Source organism: Oncorhynchus mykiss, chromosome 22 (genome assembly GCF_057628025.1).
Source record: "Oncorhynchus mykiss isolate SJ-2025 chromosome 22, ASM5762802v1, whole genome shotgun sequence".
In the NCBI taxonomy this organism is placed as follows: Eukaryota; Metazoa; Chordata; class Actinopteri; order Salmoniformes; family Salmonidae; genus Oncorhynchus; species Oncorhynchus mykiss.
In genome coordinates, this window is record NC_143043.1 from 8366712 (window position 1) to 8387489 (window position 20778).

Sequence of the window (20778 nt, forward strand, 5' to 3'; positions counted from 1 at the left end):
CCTCCATATCCTTCACTTCCCGGGCGGGCTCGGTTCCACGTCAGCCCTATTTCATTATTTCATACACAGGGAAAAAATTATAAAAGCCAGTGATGGCCCAGAGGTGACCCCCTTCATAATACAGCAGATCCTTTTTCTGTCCCACAGACTGAGCTCACAATACAGATGCCCCCACCACACACACACACACACACACACACACACACACACACTTGTTTTACTTTCCTTGTGGAGAACAAACAATTGTTTCCAATTCAAAATAACATTTTCCCTTAACCGTAACTCATAACCCTAGCCTTAATTCTAACCATAACCCTAATTGTAACCCTAAACCTCACCCCTAAGCCTAAAATTACATATTTCCTTGTGGGGACCGGCGAAATGTCCCAATTCGTCCAAATTTGTATTGTTTTATTATCCTTGTGGTCCCCACAAAGATAATAAAACCAAAAACACACACAGAGAGATACACGCACATATGCATGCACACACACTGCACATACCTTCAACTCCGGAGAATTACATTTCATCCATAATAATTCCAGAGTTATTTGATTTGAACAGGCACCACAGGGAAACAGGGAGACAGAGACTCATGAAAATTTGCTGCAGTTTACTGTAGTGTACTACAGTACTTGCTATAGAATTCTATAGAATGTTGTAGTATACTGTAGAATACTAAAGTGTTATCCAAATAAACACTACAGTCCACAAAACAGTACTTTTTTAACTAAAGTAAATATTAGTATTCCATTTGCATATAACCTGACCATTCCCCTCTGCCATATCGCAATTTGTGACACACATAAGTGAGCAAGCTACATGCCAAGTATAGACCATTTGTTACCTACAGGTTAAAGAAAGAAGCAAAAGCTCTGAACTATCCAGTCAGACCCCTGTCCTACCTGCCTACAGGTTATTGAACATTTCGCCTTTTAGTATTTGTCAAGCGATTCTAGATTTAATAATGAGTTAAGGATGCCCTCTGAACACAGACCTAAAAGTGCCAATTAAAACCGATCTTTGTTTTCACTTTTAAGTTCCAGAAATATAGGATGTTTTCACTTTTAAGTGCCAGCAATATAGGATCAATTTCACCATCTCCCTTCCCTCTGGTTAGAAAAGTATGGAAAATAGAATATGATAAGGGATGGTTCGAAATGTACAGAATGGGAACCTGGAGGAATATTTGGGAGGGTCATGCTTTTTCAATTTCAGTCAGGGGGAGGGTTTAGTTATTATTATTTTTAATAAAAAAATTGTTATTTTTATTATAATTATTATTTTTAATGATATATATATATATATATATATATATATATATATATATATATATATATATATATTAGTCCAGGGGAGGGTTATGGAATTTGGAATTTGTGACATTTCAATATTTCTCAGTGTTTTAGAATTCGTTGCTTATTAGGTTATATATTGATGTGTGCCTAGGCGTGCAGTATCAAGTGTGCCTATAGGCTATTTAGTGTTGCCTCAATCAAATGATCCATAGCCTATATCCTAGGCTATAGGAAGTGCATGCTTGGAGAAGCACCAAGAAAAAGTTATATTTCTAAGAAAATGTACTTCTTTCCCAGTCTTTTACAAAATGTACTATCATGCACACGGAACATCCTTTGTTCTGTTCAGTTTGAGAGGGAGAGCGCAAAGATGAGAAAGAGGACCAGAGATCAACTTTGATAGCTTGCTATGTTTCTGAAACTTGAAGTGGCAGCCGTGCCAAAATAAATCAGAAATGGACAGCTCGTGCTGAAAGTAGATATATTTGAGAAGGTCTTCACTTTAATCACTTTAATTACACTTTACAAACAACAAGAGGGCTTTGTGTTGGAGCCTACTTCGTCCTATTTAATATTTAAGAAGTAAGAGATAAATCTACCTGTTTGACAGAGGAAATTAGGCTAGGCTGCTATCCATAGATCTTTCTGCCAATTTCTCCACCGACCACGTACTCATTAAATAGCCTACCTCTGTTTCAGGGAAGTTAAAACCAGGACTCAAATTGAGGCAGTATGAGAGGTTATGTGTATGCCATAGGCCTACCTTTTGTTGAAAAGCAGTTTCTTGGCAATTTCTCACATGGAATATCCTTCATTCTCAGAAGAAGAATATACTGATGAGTTTCAGAAGAAAGTTATTTGTTTCTGGCCATTTTGAGCATGTAATAGAACCTAAAATGCCGATGCTTCAGATACTCAACTAGTCTAAAGAAGGCCAGTTTTATTGCTTCTTTATTCAGAACAACAGTTTTCAGCCGTGATAACATAATTGCAAAAGGGTTTTCTAATGATCAATTAGCCTTTTAAAATGATAAAGGGTTCTTCAATTCGTCCGCATAGGAGAACCGTTTTTGGTGCTGGGTAGAACCCTTTGCAGATTGTTCCATCTAGAACCCTCTACGTAGGGTTCTTCAAATAACCCCCTGTATGGTTCTACCTAGGTTCTGCCTAAAACCCTATATGAAGGGTTCTACCAATAACCATTTTATCTTCTGAGGTTTTTTCCTAGATCCAACCTTAGCCTTTAAAAATGAATTATTTATGACAATACATTATATATATACAGTTCCAGTCAAAAGTTTGGACACACCTACTTATTCAAGGGTTTTTCTTTATTTTGACAATTTTCTACATTGTAGAATAATAGTGAAGACATCAAAACTATGAAATAATGCATCTGGAATCATGTAGTAAAACAAATAGTTAAACAAATCAATAAATATTTAAGATTTTAGATTCTTGAAATTAGCCACCCTTTGCCTTGATGACATCTTCTCTCAACCAGCTTCATGAGGTATTCACCTGGAATGTATTTCCATTAACAGGCATGCCTTGTTAATTTGTGGAATTTATTTCGTTAATGGGTTTGAGCTAATCAGTTGTGTTGTACCAAGGTAAGAAAGTAAAGGGAAATGCGGATACGTCATTTTGCTGTTTCATGTTGGTGCTCTGTTTGTGTTTCTTGTTTTGTTCATTTATTTATGACATGTATTCACTCCCTGAACTTGCGTACATCGTTACAAAAATAAACAATTCTGAAAATCTCACTGCAATAGAGGATGCTGGGAAATATTATATTTGGTTCTTTGTAGAACCCTTCTTGCCTTCCAAAGAAACTCTCTTGCCTTCCAAAGAATGATCAAAGAACCCTTTCTTACAAAAACAGTTCTTAGGATGTTAAAGGTTCTAGGTATCAGCCTATGACTTTCAAATAAACCTTGTCTTCCAAAAAGGGTTCTTCTGATCAAAACTGTTCTTGGTAGAACCCTATGTCTACGCAAAGAACCCTTTTTTCTAAGAGTGGATAGCCAAGGAGAAAAAACTATTACTTTGCTTGGAAAGTAACTGTAACGGTCGTCGGTGGAAGAAGGTGAGGACCAAAGCGCAGCGTGGTACTTGTTCATGTTATTTATTTAAACTGAACACTATCATTCAAAGAAACAAAAAGCACAACCAAAACAGCTCCGTCAGGTGCAAACCACACTAAACAGAAAAAGAATCACCGACAACTCAAGGGTGAAAACAGGCTGCCTAAGTATGGGTCTCAATCAGGGACAACAATTGACAGCTGCCTCTGATTGAGAACCATAACAGGCCAAACACAGAAATACCAAATCATAGAAAAAAGAACATAGACTGCCCACCCAACTCACGCCCTGACCATACTAAAACAAAGACATCACAAAGGAACTAAGGTCAGAACGTGACAGTACCCCCCCAAAGGTGCGGACTCCGGCTGCAAAACCTGAACCTATAGGGGAGGGTCTGGGTGGGGGCCTGTCCGCGGTGGCAGCTCTGGCGCGGGACGTGGACCCCACTCCACCATAGTCTTTACCCGCTTCTTTCTCCGCCTCAGTGGCGCCTTTAGAGCGGCGACCCTCGCCGCCGACCTCAGACTGGGGACCCTAGCAGCGGGCCCCGAATGGACGGGAGATCCCGGCAGCGCCGGACAGGCGGGAGACTCCGGCAGCGCCGGAGTGAAGGGCGGCTCCGGCAGTGCCTGACTGGCGGGCGGCTCCGGCAGCTCAGGACAGACGGGCGGCTCCGGCAATTCAGGACAGACAGACGACCTGTATCAAAGTGTGTCTAACGGTATCATTTTTTTCTTGACAACAAATGTTTCGGACCTGAACAGTTCAGTTTCTAAATGTATCAGCTTGAAATGTGTCAAATTCTATGTCAGATTCTGATACATGGTGGCAGTGTTTGACACAATGAATCCAGACATTTGAATACATCCTGACACATATGATACAGTGTGTCTGACAGTTTAGAGTATTGTAAGTATTCCCCCCAAGTAATGCAATTGGCTGTTGGGAAGGAGGCTCCGCCCGAGGGTACATCTGATGAAATCCTATAACATTTCTAACAGTCAATGTTGACTCTGGTATTTTTCAAGCGCTGTCTTTAAAAAGATTCCAAGCCTATTCACAAGCTGTGACTTGATTTCAATGAGAAGACTTTAATGGACTCAAAAAAGTTGGAGGATTTTAATAAAGAACTGAGGTAGTTAAGGGAACAATTCATACAGTAGGTATAATATCTTAAACATCTCATGTTTGCTATCCAGCTGAATGAGAAGAGCTAGCTTTCTAGCCAGCTAACTTTTGGCTAGCTACTGATTTAGCTAACGTTAGCTAACATCAGCTAACTATCAGGGATGAATACAAATATTCTAGCTAGCTACTTTGTATGTAGCAGGAGTTTGGGGTTGTTGCTAGCTAGTTAACTAAGGCTGGCTAGTGTTCATCTGTAAGCTCCATTTGTTGAGGAAGCGTGCAAAGTTAGCTAGCTAGCTGGCTGGCTAGTAAGCTAATAGCTAACAACCAGCTCCTTTCTGCTGGTGGTGGCTTGATCTATGCTGTCTAGTTGGCTAGCTAGCTAAAGTTCGTTAGGCAGCTGTATGGTAGCCAGCCTGAAGTAAGCAGGCAGCTACCAGCAGAGGAGCCCTTATTTCTACTACAGCCAACTGCAGTTGCTAGCTAGCTAGCTACATACACCAAATTGTTCTACTCCATTTAATTGGCACAGGGCTTCTGTCTTTTGACCCAGTGTAACAGAGTTTGCCAGAATGGGTTTCATACATAGGTAGCTAGGTTTAGAGCTCTTGACTACGAAATGTATTTTGCTCTATAAATAATGTTTCCTTTATTTAGTATGTTGGAGGTGTAAATTGTGATTTGTGAAACAGGTTTGTGTAGTTTTTGCTATTGTAAACAAATTCAATATTAAGGTAAGGCTGGCTTTAAATCCATATTTGTAGTATTAACTGCATCAATTACAGTAGGCAGGGTTCGCACAAAGTCCTTGAGGTGGTAAAGTACTTGAATTTGGCACTCTAAAATTCAAGTACAGGAATACCTTGAAAATCTGACATTTTCTGAAGTAAAATGAGAGAACAGATAAAGATCAAATACGTTTATGAAAAATATTTGAAAAATGTATTGGTCTTGCAAATATGTTTCCAGACAGACTACCAAGTTTAATTTCCTTACGTGTTTCGCTCTGTGGTTGTCAGGCGAGCTCACTCATTACACCCACACTGCCACTCAGCCAGGCAGGTACAGAACTGACTGATTAGGCGCAGCCAAACGTCACATCGATAGCTAAAATTCCGGGAAAATGTAGGTTAACTCCTGCCTTTTGTGCGTATGGAACATTTCTAGGATATTTTATTTCAGCTCATGAAACATGTGACCAACACTTTACATGTTGCATTTAATATTTTCGTTAAGTATAGTTAACCCACTTTTTTACAACTACATCACTGGACCCAACCAACCCACACTGTGTAATGTGCAAAAAATTTGTATATTCCACCTTATCAAGCCGCAGCCGTGCTTCTGCTGTTCTGGTGGCCGTTCACGGGCCGTTTTCCTCATACAGCCCACCCTTCTCCGGACTGGCGACACTAAAGCTGCCAGTCGGAAGCAAAACGCTTTTTCATAGCTATTAAGTAGTATATTCCCAAATGCCCAATAAAACAGTAATTTGGCTGGAATTGTGTAGTAATGCGAATAGGTGTGTTCACCAGTAGGTATGTCCCAAAACTCTGCTCATCACTACTCAAATTACAACATCATCAGTACTAACTTACCACTCATGTATGTGGTAAATAAGTAGTGGAACAACGTTTATTGATTAGAACTTGTCAGGTGGTGATGAATACTAAGTTAGTTTTTTTTTCTCATGAGGTTGTGGCGTTATACTGTCATCTGGTGGCGCCTAGAAAAAATGGCATAATATGAACTATTACAAATTGATGGTCCTTCAAAATACATATTAGTGCTTGAAAAAGTATTTGAAAGTACCACTGTCACTGTCTGGCCTAGGACTTAAATGTTGTAATTTGATTGACAGACTTGATATGAACATTTATTTTTTTATCTCTTTTTTAAAGAGCACATTGTGAATCAATAATACAAGTCCTGGTCTGTAACTCTGAAGGTCTGGGTTCATGGTGATGAGCACCCTTAATTTAAAAGGTACATTAAAATGTACAATACATTTATTAAAAAAGGGATTAAATGCTTACTTTTGAGATGTTATGATGTGTCAACGAATATGAAATGGCTAGTGATGGACTGTATCAAGGTGGTTCGAAACATTTGACACAGCATGTATGTGTCCAAATGTGTTCATGGATTCTGACACAAGTGGGTCTGTTTCTCGGTGTGGCCAACTGTGTGTTGAAGTGTTGATACGGTTCGTATCGGACCTGTACACATTTGGATACTCATGGACATAATGCTGTATTGGAATGTGCATCAAGACCTGTCTGATCTTGATACAGGGGTATTTTGCGCAGTGCCACTCTGCAGAGCTGCCTCCAGAACAAGATTCATGTTGAAAAATGCTAACCTGCTCTTATTCTGTCGGTACCAATTGATTGAGCTATTCACTTAATGTAAAAATGGAAGATGTTTAAACCCAGACAGCTTTTAGGGAAACACTTGTGTCCTCTAGTTGGGTTAAGCCACAGAAGATGAGTTGCCAGCAGTTAAAGCTTACACTTTTCTGCATTGGTAGGGCTACTCTGTCTGTATTGGAATGGTAGACCTACATTTTCAAAGTACCATGCTTAGATTCATAATGAAGTCGCAGATGTAATTATTTGCAAACAGGGATAGTTTCGTTACAAACAAGACACACTGATTTGATAAGTATGATAAGATGAACGCATAGGCTTATCTCTCTTTCCATTCTTAGCCTGTAATTTTGGTAATATGTGTGGTATTAAAACATATTCTGCTAAGGTCTCCAGTAATGTAAAATGACGTAGAATAGCTTGAAATGTTTATAAAAGGCAACATTTTCTCAGACCCACAAATACGATGATAGATTCATGCAATGCTTTTAATATAAAGTGTATATACTGCATTTCAACCACTACTGTTGTCAATGGTGGTCTGCGAACCCACAACCTTCTGGCCCGCAGCCTTGTGTGCTATGAAAATCCCTTACAGGACAAAGAACAGTTTTATAAACCTGCATATCTAAGTCTCTAGTCTGTCCTAGAAGTGAGGGTAAATAGTATCTACTTTATGTTTTTATTATTATTTGGGGTATAGGGGAGGGTCACTTAATTTCTTTTCAAGCATTCAGGGAGGGTTTTGTTAAAATATATTTTGCTGAAGGGAGGGCTATCCATTTTCATTTCAGAGGTCTGATTTTATTCAGCTAACCCTTATTATAAATAACATACACTCCATAACTTGAAACAGTGAGAAAAAAATATTTGCATCAAATTATTACCACTACTTTTCACACACACAATGGCTGTGTTTAGACAGGCAGACCAATTCTAATATTTTTTTCACTAATTGGTCATTTGACCAATCAGCTCTGAAAAAGATCTGATCTTAAAACATCTGATGTGATTTGTCAAAAGACCACTTAGTGTAAAAAATATCAGAATTTGTCTTTCTAAACGCAGCCTGTGTGGCTCATTTGGTGCGAACATGGTGGTGCTACACCAAGGTTGTGGATAAGAGTCTGCTAAGTTATTTATGCTAATCAAACTATTTTCACAATATCAAATCGCCACACCTCGCTCGTCCTAATGCAGAATTGTGTGGGGTGGATGCAAGTTAACATTTATTGGGATGACTCATGTATTGGAGGCAGCACTGTAGAGTTGTAACTAGCTGGCACAGCCACAAAGTCATAAAATCTGATTTTAAACATAACCCTAACCCCAATGCTAACCCTAATGCCTAAACCTTACTTTAAATTAAGACCAAAAAGCTCATTTGTACAATATAGCTAATAAAACAATGCCTCCGGAACAAGACTAATCACAATAAATGTCAACCTGCGGGGTGGATGGGGCTATTTTTCACTAGATATCTGGGAGCAGAACATATTTTGCCGGCAAGGAGCTGTCTGTATTTGGTCATTCTGGGCCTCTCTCTCCCTATTCCTAAACCTCTAACCTCGTTACCATGGCGATGGGGCTGCAACTGAGTCGGCAGGCCTCTGTCAGCGGAGACAAAAGGAGCCGGAATGGCAAAGTATTTTCATGAAAAGCACAACCAGGACATTTATTTTCACAGTTTTTTTTTAAATGTGGTTCAATGGCTGTGAAAGATCAAACATGGCCATCTCTAGACTACTACCACTACTGACACCATAAACAAAATAATGGTAGCTCTAGATCAAAATTATGTAATTCAAGTGTAGGCCTTCATTGTTTTAATATTGTCTGAGACTTACTGTATGTGTAAATGTGCACCCTTTATTGACAATATATGAAGTGTGTGTGTGCGGGGGGGGGGGGGGGGCAGAATGACCAAATACAGACACCTCTCTTCCGGCCAAATACTATCTGTTCCCAGATATCCAGCGACAGATAGCCCCATCCACCCCGCACGTTTACATTTATTGTGATTAGTCTTGTACTGGAGGCATTTTTTTAATTAGCTATATTGTACAAATTAGCTTTTAGGTCTTTAGGTCTGTATTGACTATGGGAGATCAATTGAAATTGAATTCATATTTGGGAATCCATATCGCTGTGGTTTCTGAATGATAATTTTATAAATCCTTTAGTTCAACTATGGTATTTCAATGAACTTAAATGCAATGTTTGTCCCGCAATTATTCAACCCACACATCAGACACAATACTCATATGTCCACATGTGCACACACACAAACACATACACACACAAGCATGTGCTAACACACACAGCATAAAGATTGGGCTACAAGAGGCCATAATATGAACTATACATTACAGGTACTATTTGACAAAAAAAAAGTTTACTAAGCTTCTTACAAAGGCCGAAAGAGAGGAAGAATTGTAAGGGAATAGAGTGAAAGAGGAGAGGAAAGAGAAAGACAATGAAAAAGAGGGAGAGAGAGAGACATGGAGAAAAACTTTTAAATACTGATAACTAGGCAATAGACCGCTGCATTGGTCCCTATCAACCAGTGTTCTGAAAGGGCATCTGTAGTAATGAAGGAGTTTTTCACCGTTTAAATAGTTTCTCAATGAACCTAATAAGTTGTAGGATGCTCTTTCCAGCACGATTAAGTACCTTTTGCTATGTGGACAGAGGTGGTTGGAAAATGTGGTAACAATAATACCACGATACCACAAAGTTGAAAGGTTCTTTATCCTAGACCTGGGGGGGACCCAAAGGGGTGTATGTTTTTGTTCTAGCCCACAACTAACATGAATACCCCAAAGATTTATGTGTCATAGCTCTACAAATAGCCAAACCGATCCCTCTGCCTAATCCCTAAGCCATTGTTGATCTAGGATCCTTGAGGATGTGATATGACAGCCACTTTTTGTCTTCAGTCTTTTTAGAGGACTCTATCAACTGTCCACTTGAGAAGCCCCTGATAATATTGTAGTGTATTTTTTTCACCATCTCTACATTTATGTGCTATCAGACTGGTACGGAAGAGTCTTAGGGCTAAGTTAAGAGACAAAATAAATAAACGGTGAAGGCTGGTGGTACTTGGATTTTAAAAAAAGCACAGATAGCATTTTAAAAAAGTGGCAATATTTCTAGAATAAAGTGCCACTATTTCCAAAATAAACTCAACATCTTTATAATAAAGTTGACATTTTGAAAATATATTCACAGGTATATATTTCAAGATTAAAGTATAAGATTTGGTTATTAATTGCGTCTCCCTGGCTCCCTGTTGCGGTGCGTGCCACCATTGAAATTCCAGAGTTAGATGACTGGTGAAACTATACTTTAGAATTGGTTTTAGTAACAAGGAAATCCTTGCTCTTTTAGCACGTAATAACCATATGATAATAAGTATTACTGTAGGACCTGGAAGAGGTTGTGCTGCAGATTGGAGGAACCACAGAAGGAGGAACCACACAGACTTGGATGAGGTATTTCATCCAAATCTGTGTGGTTACATATAGGGAACAACAATAAAAACGCAACACACAACAATTTCAACGATTTTACTGTTACAGTTCCTATAAGGAAATCAGTCAATTGAAATAAATAAATTAGGCCTTATTTCACGAGTGGACAAGGGCCCACACACTTGGGATCCATGCCCAGCCAATCGGAATTCGTTTTCCCCCACAAAAGGGCTTTATTAAAGCCAGAAATACTCCTCAGTTTCATCAGGTGTCTGGGTGGCTAGTCTCAGATGATCCCACTGGTGAAGAAGCCGGATGTTGATGTCCTGGGCTGGCATGGTCATGGTTACACATGGTCTGCAGTTGTGAGGCTGGTTGGACGTACTGCCAAATTCTCTAAAACAACGTTGAAGGGGGCTTATGGTAGAGAAATTAACATTCAATTATCTGGCAACAGCTCTGGTGGACCATCCTGCAGTCAGCCAATTGCATGCTCCCTTAAAACTTGAGACATCTGTGGAATTGTGTTGTGTGACAAAACTGCACATTTTAGAGTGGCCTTTTATTGTCCCCATCACAAGGTGCACCTGTGTAATGATCATGCTGTTCAATCAACTTCTTGATATGCCACACCTGTCAGGTGGATGGATTATCTTGGCAAAGGTTCACTAACAGGGATGTAAACAAATTTGAGAAATAAGCTTTATGTACATATGCAACAATTCTGGGATCTTTTATTTCAGCTCATGAAACATGGGACCAATACTTTACATGTTCCATTTATATTTTTGTTCAGTATACATAGGTAGAAACAGGTGGGTTGTATGTGTATGCAGGTGTGTGGGGTGGGGGAGATGTAATACAGGCAGTGCTGCGCTGTGCACACACGCGCATGCTCACACACACACACGCACACACACAGTATCCCCAAAGCAATACCCTTCTAACGGCCATGGAATGTTGTCAGAATGCAAAGAGACATGAGTTGCGTGCATCAGTCCCTGTCATGGTGCCCTTCGAATTTGCTACAATGTTATCCTCAGTCCCTTGTGTATGCCAACACTTTGCATAGTATCTTGGAGAGTAACAGCTAGCCCAGAAGACTATATGTCGAAACCGAAAGGGTAAATTACAAATGCGTGTGTAATTGCATGGTGTTTTATGTACACTTCCAATAAAGTAGTCTCATAGGCCATGCTTATTATCTTGTGAATGTAAGTCACGGATTGCGTGGAAAAGGACGAATCCCTGTTGGGCTCAAGGGCTGCCCCCAAACCCCTGTCATGGACCTTGCACTTGCATAGTCACAGGGCAGGGGGGTAGGGGTTTGGTTAAAGCCCCATCTGAGACAGTAATTTAACCTAACATGTCTAAACACTACCCTCTATAATAAGGTGAACAAGTGGTAGCCTAAGTTTGCGGGATAGCTGAGACAAATAGCCTTTAACAGAGACGATGCCCCTGTTTTGGGATAACCTATGCATCCTTTGGGACTCCCATCCTTGAAGACATCCCCGATATATGGATAGTGAAAGGAGATATTATGCTAGGCTACCAACAGAGTCATGTCAGTGATTATTTCTTCATAGCCTAAATAGCCTATTATTGATTTAATAGGTCTATATTTAAATAAATTATTATTTCAATAAAGGGAGCATCCAGCCATGAATATATTCAAACAGTGCCTACGATTAGCTGCTTTGCGCATGCAGGAGTGGTCCTTGGGTTGCCTCTCCTCCCACAGACACGTTTGCATAAAATCCCTGCTTCGTTGTTTATTCCTCCCACAGATGTTGGATAGGCCTATAATTTTTACTTTCACTTGCCCCACTGTACGATATTTTTTTTGCTTTAGCACTACCCAACTGATTCAAATAATCAAAAGCTTGATGATGAGTTGGTTATTTGAAGGAACTCCCCTCATCTTGTTGTCTAGGTCTTAATTGAAAGGCTACTAAAAACCCACAGACACTCGGCCCTCCGTGGAATGAGTTTTACACCCCTCACAGTGATCGGTTTGAGTAATGACTACAAGATATATTTTGTGCAATAGGTTTTCTCAAAAGTTTTGAGTAATGACAGCACATTGGGGTTTACAGTGTGTGTGTGTCCAAATCTCCTTATCTATATTTCACCTACCAGACTACCATAAATAAACAGCTCTGAGATTCATCGTCGGCCATTAAAAGACATTCAAATTTTATTGGGGGCTGTTCTTGTGTTAGTGCCTCTGTACTACTATAACCCCATTTTATAACTGTCTTTACCTTCTTTTTACCCATAAACTGCCATATTTTCTCTATCCCTTGTTCCTGCCATCCTCCCATTTCTATTATTTCTCCATCTATCTCTACCTCCTCCTTATCATTGTCAACCCTCCCTCCATCTTATTCTATCACTCTACCTCCATTCTCACTCTCTGCCTGCTGCTTCCTCCCTTTCTTTATCTCTCTTCCTCATCTCTATGGTAATTTCTGTCCTATTTCTCTGGTTGACCTCCCACCCTCTTCATTTCCGCTTCTCTCTGTCTGTCTCTCATTTGGAGGTCCATAGGCAGAGTGCAATCTGTTTATCATATCTGGCTCCGGGATACTTGCTATTCCTCTATCCACATGCACTAATGAATGGACAAACCCACATACACACACAGGAACACACACATGTTTGCATGAACGAACGAGAGCGCACAAACACATGCACGCACGCAAACACACAAATCAACATACATGAGCTAAACAAACACCTGTATATACAGAAAATCCAGCTACAAGAATTACATCTCTTTAGCACAGATACACACAAGCATGTACGCTCGTACCTACACCTTTCCTGTCACCTACTCAAAAGCTTCCCATTCCTTTCTACTTTTATCCCAGATCTTCCACCATACAGGTTATAACAGCAACATTAGAAGGAGGAGTGTGAAGAGAGGGGTAAAGAGAGAGAGAGTGGGTGACGGAGAGGGCTATGGAGAGAAAGAGAGTTAGGGGGATGAGAGAGAGATGGAGAGGAAGAGGAAGCAAGCAACACACTCCAGAAAAGGGACTAATTTCCTGTTTCTCTCACCAGGCTCTGTGACCATAGCTGCATCCCAAATGGCAACATGTTCCACTACTTATGGGCCCTGGTCAAATGTAGTGCACTATATAGGGAATAGGGTGTCATTTGCATGGTACAGGGGTTTGCTAAGCATGTTAGAGTGTTCTTACTGTTTACATGCATGATTATTTAGTTATTGCATGGTGTGTGTGTCAGGATGTGTCTGCATGTCTGAGAGAATACAAACACATGTTAGTGTTTGTGTGTGTGTGTTTATGTTCTAGAGCGCGTTTGTTCATTTGTCCATGCAGTGTGTTTATTGAGCGCGTGCGTGCATGTTTGTGAATATGCATTCGTTCCCCATCTGAATATGTTATGTGAAAGCTCACTTCCAAGTAGTGTGCCAGTCAGGTTTCTAAGCAAGGAGAATGAGTACAGAAACAACAGTAATATAAGGGAAAATGAAAACTAATGAAGAGAAAAGAGTAGAGCGATCTTACCGTCATCTCCCGAGCCTGACCCGGCATCTGTGAGAGAGAGAGAGAGTGAGAAAGAGGGGTAGAGAGAGAGAGAGAGAGAGATAAAGAGGGAGAGAATGAGAGAATTAAAGACAACATCTGAGAATGGTTTGTGACAACAGATGAACCAAGCCTCCTGCTTAACAACTATTGTGTGTGTGCATTGGTTAATCACAACCTCACAATCACAAAATTATATCTTCCAATCTATCACCGTCTTTGTATATGTTTGCTCAATATGGTTGTGTGGTATATCAGTCCATCTGCATGCCCATTCGAATCCTGCTGCATCCTTGTAAAGCATCCTCCAAGAAATCTAGCTTACAATGTTGTTTAGTGATATGCCTCTGAAAGGGATACTGATTGCCACTTATTGGAGCTGCTGCAGTGGTAACATGAGAAGCAGCAGCCCACTATGCTAAACCAACTAGGGGAGAAAGCAGACATTCACTCCCACCATGATCATTATGCACCAAACAGGAGAAAATGGTCTGAAACAGGGAAGCAGTACCTGGACTTATCCAATAAGAAACGTTCATTTTCATATAATGTTGCAAATGGTTAAATAAAGTTTGTTACAGTGTGCCTTAATGAACATGACCCAGGTTTCCTTTGTAAAGCTAGAGGCAAACCTGATAAGCCTAAAAATGAGGACCCCTAGTTAACCATCTTTATTCTTTACGTAAACCTTACGACTGTCTGTCAATGAGTGAAAAGGATAAAGACTAATACTTTAGAGAATCATTATTGTTTTATTTTTTAATTTCACCTTTTTTTTAACAAGGAGATCCTATTGAGATAAAGACTACATTTTACTGGGGAGGAGAGGAACACCAGGGGAAAGTTATTAACCTTGCTGTGTCTCAGACACCTAAGGCTATGTTGCATTACTCTCACTCTATCACACAAACGCACAGACTGACACACTAACACACACACTTAAAATGTACTATTTGAGAATGCATATCTACTGATAAAAACAGAAAATGTAAGAGGGAGAAAGAGCAGAGAGACTCGCCGTGTCCAAATATCCGTACTAGCATTCAGAATAATAATCCGTTACATGTAACCGATTACAGAGAAAATGTAACTGTAATCACTTACGAATGCTGAGCAATTAACCAAAATGTGGGTTATTTTTAGTTTTTTACCAACTAATGACTCATGTTTGTTCAATTATTTGAATTCCATTTCTTTCCATTTTTTTCTGTGAGCGCAATGCGCATTTTCCCTAGAAATACTGTCAATCAGATCAAACCCGAACTGTGCAATCTAGTAGGGAGTTGTAGTTTCCATCAGACCAATATTCGACAGATTTGTGCAGAAAATGTGGTTAACCCACACTGCCCTCAAACCAAGGCACTCTGTCTGCTAATTATTTATAGGCTGTTTCAACTTGTCAATTTCAAATGATTTTCTAAAAAGTTATATTTTGGAAAGTATTTAGACACCTAGATTTTTTAATTATTTTTGTTAAGAGATATCACATTTACATACAGTATTTAGACCGTTTACTCAGTACTTTGTTGAAACACCTTTGGCAGTGATTACAGCCTCAAGTCTTCTAGGGTATGATGCTACAAGCTTGGCACACCTGTATTTGAGGAGTTTCTCCAATTCTTCTCTGCAGATCCTCTCAAGCTTTGTCAGGTTGGATTGGGAGCGTTGCTACACAGCTATTTTCAGGCCTCTCCAGAGATGTTCGATCGGGTTCAAGTCCGGGCTCTGGCTGGGCCACTCAAGGACATTCAGAGACTTGTTCAGAAGCCAATCCAGCGCTGTCTTGACTGTGTGCTTAGGGTCGTTGTCCTGGTGGCAGGTGAACCTTTGCCCCAGTCTGAGGCCCTGAGCGCTCTGGAGCAGGTTTTTATAAAGGATCTCTCTGTACTTTTCATCTTTCCCTCGATCCAGTCTCGTCTCCCAGTCATTCCCGCTGAAAAACATCCCCACATCACGATACTACCACCACCATGCTTCACCGTAGGGATGGTGCCAGGTTTCCTCCAGACGTGACACTTGGCATTCAGGCCAAAGAGTTCAATCTTGGATTCATCAGACCAGAGAATCTTGATTTTCATGGCCTGAGAGTCCTTTTAGATGCCTTTTGCAAACTCCAAGCGGGCTGTCATGTGCATTTTACTGAGGAGTGGATTCTGTCTGGCCACTCTATTATAAAGGCCTGATTGGTGGAATGCTGCAAAGATGGTTGTCTTTCTGGAAGGTTCTCCCATCTCCACAGAGGAACTCTGGAGCTCTGTCAGAGTGACCATCGGGCTCTTGGTCACCTCTGTGACCAAGGCCCTTCTCCCCGATTGCTATAGGTTATCTACAGTATGTAAACTCTAACATTGATTTATATTGCAATAGATGTCGTTCACTTGTGACCGACTGGCTCGATTCAGACTTATTTAGCTAAATTTGAAATTGTGTTTTTTACATTGGATAAAAGTAGAGACTAGAAAAGTGATTACTACAGTTGAGAACAATGGGAAAGTAATTCTGCTTGGAAAGTTGATAAACTTGTAACCTTGAATGTTTTGGTATACATGCAGGAGAGCTCTTCTTTGTCTACACCCATTTAGCATCGTTCAAACCCTTTAAGCCTTAGCCCCACTCATATCTTTAAAGATTTACATGTGAGGCCATGTGTTAATCAGTGAGTACAGTTGTGTACTAAACAACCAAAGATTTCAAGACTAAAGTATGGTTTATACTGCGTCTATTGACATGTCAGTATACAGTTGTCATTCAGTATTACATGAAAATAAACTCACAACAAGATAATTATTTACAAGTTAATGGCGAGCTAATTACAGAAAATAACTTACGGTTGTGAGTGTGATGAAATAAAAGCAGGGCATTCTACCAGAGAATTTTCAATGAAATTGATTTTTATTTGGTCTTCATGTAATGGACATACACAAAATAGTCCAAATTGGTGAAGTGAAAATGAAAAAATTCTACTTATTTCAAAATAAAAAAATAAAACGGCAAAGTGGTGCATGCATATGTATTCACCCCCTTTGCTATGAATTCCCTAAATAAGATCTGGTGCAACCAATTACCTTCAGAAGTCACATACTGTAATTAGTTAGATTGCACACAGGTGGACTTTATTTAAGTGTCACATGATCTAAGTATATATACACCTGTTCTGAAAGGCCCCAGAGTCGGCAACAACACTAAGCAAGGGGCACAACCAAGCAAGCGGAACTATGAAGACCAAGGAGCTCTCGAAACAGGTCAGGGACAAAGTTGTGGAGAAGTACCGATCAGGGTTGGGACATTAAAAAATATCTGAAACTTTGAACATCCCACGGAGCACCATTAAATCCATTATTTAAAAAATATGGCACCACAACAAACCTGCCAAGAGAGGGCTGCCCACCAAAACTAACAGACCAGGCAAGGAGGGTATTAAATCAGAGAGGAAACAAAGGGACCAAAGATAACCCTGAAGGAGCTGCAAAGCTCCACAGTGGAGATTGGAGTATCTGTCCATAGGACCGCTTTAAGCCGTACACTCCACAGAGCTGGGCTTTACAGAAGAATGTCCAGAAAAAAAATAAGCAAACACTTTGGCATGTGGGAGACTCCCCAAAGATATGGAAGAAGGTACTCTGGTCAGATTAGACTAAAATTGACTAAAAGGATTACCTACACATACTGGGAAGCTCATTATAGACAGAATCGTGCTACATGGCAGACCAATCTAACCTCATCTCTCAGCATGTCCAGCCCATCCATTATCTCAGCCAATCATGGCTAGCGGGAAGGTTCCATTCTTTTTCTGTGGCTAAACCAATTTTATTTACAGATCCAAAAATTCCATTACTGATTACAATTTTGGATTATAACATTTTGACTGTAACCTGAGAGAGAGAGAGAGAGAGAGAGAGAGAGAGAGAGAGAGAGAGAGAGAGAGAGAGAGAGAGAGAGAGAGAGAGAGAGAGAGAGAGAGAGAGAGAGAGAGAGAGAGAGAGAGAGAGAGAGAGAGAGAGAGAGAGAGAGAGAGAGAGAGAGAGAGAGAGAGAGAGAGAGAGAGAGAGAGAGATGCATGGGGGCTGAGGGATGGATATTGGCCACATTTCAAGCAACCAACTGTATTAAACCACTTCTCATTCCATGTAAAAGCAAAGTATGCGTTTTAACGGGCTATTTCTGCGGCCCACAGTTCTCATTATTATTTCTGGCTGTGACCAGATGGATAGCCCAGGACATGAACCAGAAGCAAAGATATAATGGCATCTACACGCATGTACAAACTAATCAAATCCCCCATGGCATGCACTTGAATTAATTAAATCATTACAGAAATGTGTGTGAGCACACATATACGAATGCATACAAGCACACACAGGAACCTACACATGCATGTAAACCCACATACATGCACACACACAGGTTTTGCAATCTGTTTTCTTTTCACATTCCTGTCCATTTCTGTGGATCAACAATCTTGATCTCCAAAACTATCACTCATGCGATTACACCTTGCAGCTTAATAAATTATTTTTGATTAAAAAGATGGGTAAAACTTTACAATTCGCGCAGGTTAACTAAATATGGTCACAGACTCCTGTCTTTCACCAGACAGATGGGACTACTGAAGAGAGGTTACAGTGACTCCACACATTTTCCTTCGATTTCTGGGATTGTGTATCTTCCCAGTCAACCAAACATATGGCTCAATGAGCTGTGACTGCCTAAGCAGCCCTAAAAGCAGTGCTTTATTTGACCTCATAACCTCTCAATTTTGGATGCCTGCATTACAGAAACTATTTGCTATCCGGTACCTTTCAAGGTATGAAACAATTTTTATTGTTTACAATTGAAAAATTCTAATAAGAACGGAGATAAATCAAGTTTACTCCTCATTAATTATCCTACCCTTCAAAAAATCTTAGAAGAAAAATAGAAATACCTTATTTACACAGTACCAGTCAAACGTTTGGACACATTCAAGGGTTTTTATTTATTTGTACTATTTTCTACATTGTAGAATAATAGTGAAGACATCAACACTGTGAAATAACACATATCGAATCAGGTAGTAACAAAAAAAAGTGTTAAACAAATCAATAAATATGTTATTTCAGAATCAGTTTTTTTATGTTTAACACATTTGCAAAATTTTCTAAAAACCTGTTTTCACTTTGTCATTATGGAGTATTGTGTGTAGATTGATGAAGAAAATGTTTTATTTAATCAATTTTAGAATAAGGCTGTAACGTAACAAAAATGTGGAGAAGTCAAGGAGTCTGAATAATTGGTGGTGGCCTGTCTACCTGAATGCTGGCCTAAAGCACAGGCAGGAACACATCTGCAGTTTGATAGGAACAGACAGACTGTAGCCCACTTAAGTCACAAAATGGAAAACCAACTGAAATCAGGTTAGAAACATCGATATTGATCTGTTTTCACAACAAAAACAAATTTGTTTGCATGCTTGAGAAAGGAATAAAGGAGAGAGGAAGGAGGCGATGGAAACGCTCACGGTGAGATTCGGTAAGGTAAATATTTAATAAACATTGTAACAATGTTGTGACTTTCCCTCAATAGCACCTGCCTTCGGCCATGTTGGAAAAAAAACTTGTTCACCTATGGGGAAATGGACTCAGTTTTCACTGTTCCACGTGGCTATGGTAATGGTTAAACGCCCAAACCGTGACGCAAATTAAGTGCTCACAGGCAACTACACATAAATAAGATCCCACAAAACACAGTGGGGAAATGGCTGCCTAAATATGATCCCCAATCAGAGACAACAATAAACAGCTGTCTCTGATTGGGAACCATACCAGGCCAACATAGAAATGAACAACCTAGATTACCCACCCTAGTCACACCCCGACTTAACCAAAATAGAGAATAAAAAGGCTCTCTATGGTCAGGGCATGACACTACCAGGCGGTTGAGAAGTCAAGGGACTGATTTTGATTTTGACCAAATTATGGTATTTTTGTGTCCAAACATGAATATTCAATTACATTGAAATTAATGCATTTTCAGGTTGTGTATACTACAATCCCACTGGGCACAGACACCAGTTCAATGTCGAGTTTTGATTTACATTTGGTTGAGTTGTCAACTAACGTGAATTCAATGTGAAATCAACAAAAAACATCACCATGTCATTGGATTTAGATTAAAAAAGACGAAATGCCCTTACGTTGATGACTTTTAGCAAACCCAATCAGTTTTGCACATTGATTTGATGTCATCATATAGATTTTTGAAATGACATGTAAACAATGTTGATTCAAACAGTTTTTGCCCAGTGTGATTTCCCCAAAATGTTTTTCTTGAATTTCAAATGATGTAGGTTCTTCCATCATATTACTCACATGTACAGACAAAAATTTTAGATAATAAATTAAAAAGTGCAGTTTTTATTACTATTATAACATTAAACTGCAGAAACCCAAAAGGAGACTAATGATGTAAATTGATGCAGGAGGGCTGTCAAAACATGCTATAACAGCCTGTTGAAAATAGGGTTAAAAGGTTAAAAAATAAAAGATGCTACAACTTGAAGGCTAAATTATAGATACGTGTCATGTTGTAAATCATAAATACTGCAAAACCAGGGCTGGAACATTTTAAGCAACTTTTATACATGGTCTTCTTCCTTACAGAAACTCTACAGAGTTTCTTGGTAAAACAGTACTTAAACCCCCCCCCCCAGCAAATATCAGAAGTACACAGTGGTGCCCTAAAGAAATGCATTTGAGTACATGCCTCAGTAGCATGGTAGCATGACTACGAACCTTGGCACTGTGTCCTTTTGTTTGCCATTTGGCAGAGACATCAGATCCCGACGTCTGGCCTTTCGGCCTTGGCTCTGGTCACACAGGGCTGCT

The 20778-nt window shown here is 39.8% G+C and overlaps 1 protein-coding gene across 1 annotated transcript in view; it reads right to left on the reverse strand.

Moving 5' to 3' along the window:
* LOC110501288 (tomoregulin-2) overlaps positions 1-20778 on the reverse strand; it is a 138937-nt gene that overhangs the window by 52079 nt on the left and 66080 nt on the right. The window contains exon 4 of the mRNA XM_021578736.3: positions 13898-13924. Within this exon, the coding sequence (XP_021434411.1) occupies positions 13898-13924 (27 nt within the window). The remainder of the gene's footprint in view (positions 1-13897; positions 13925-20778) is intronic.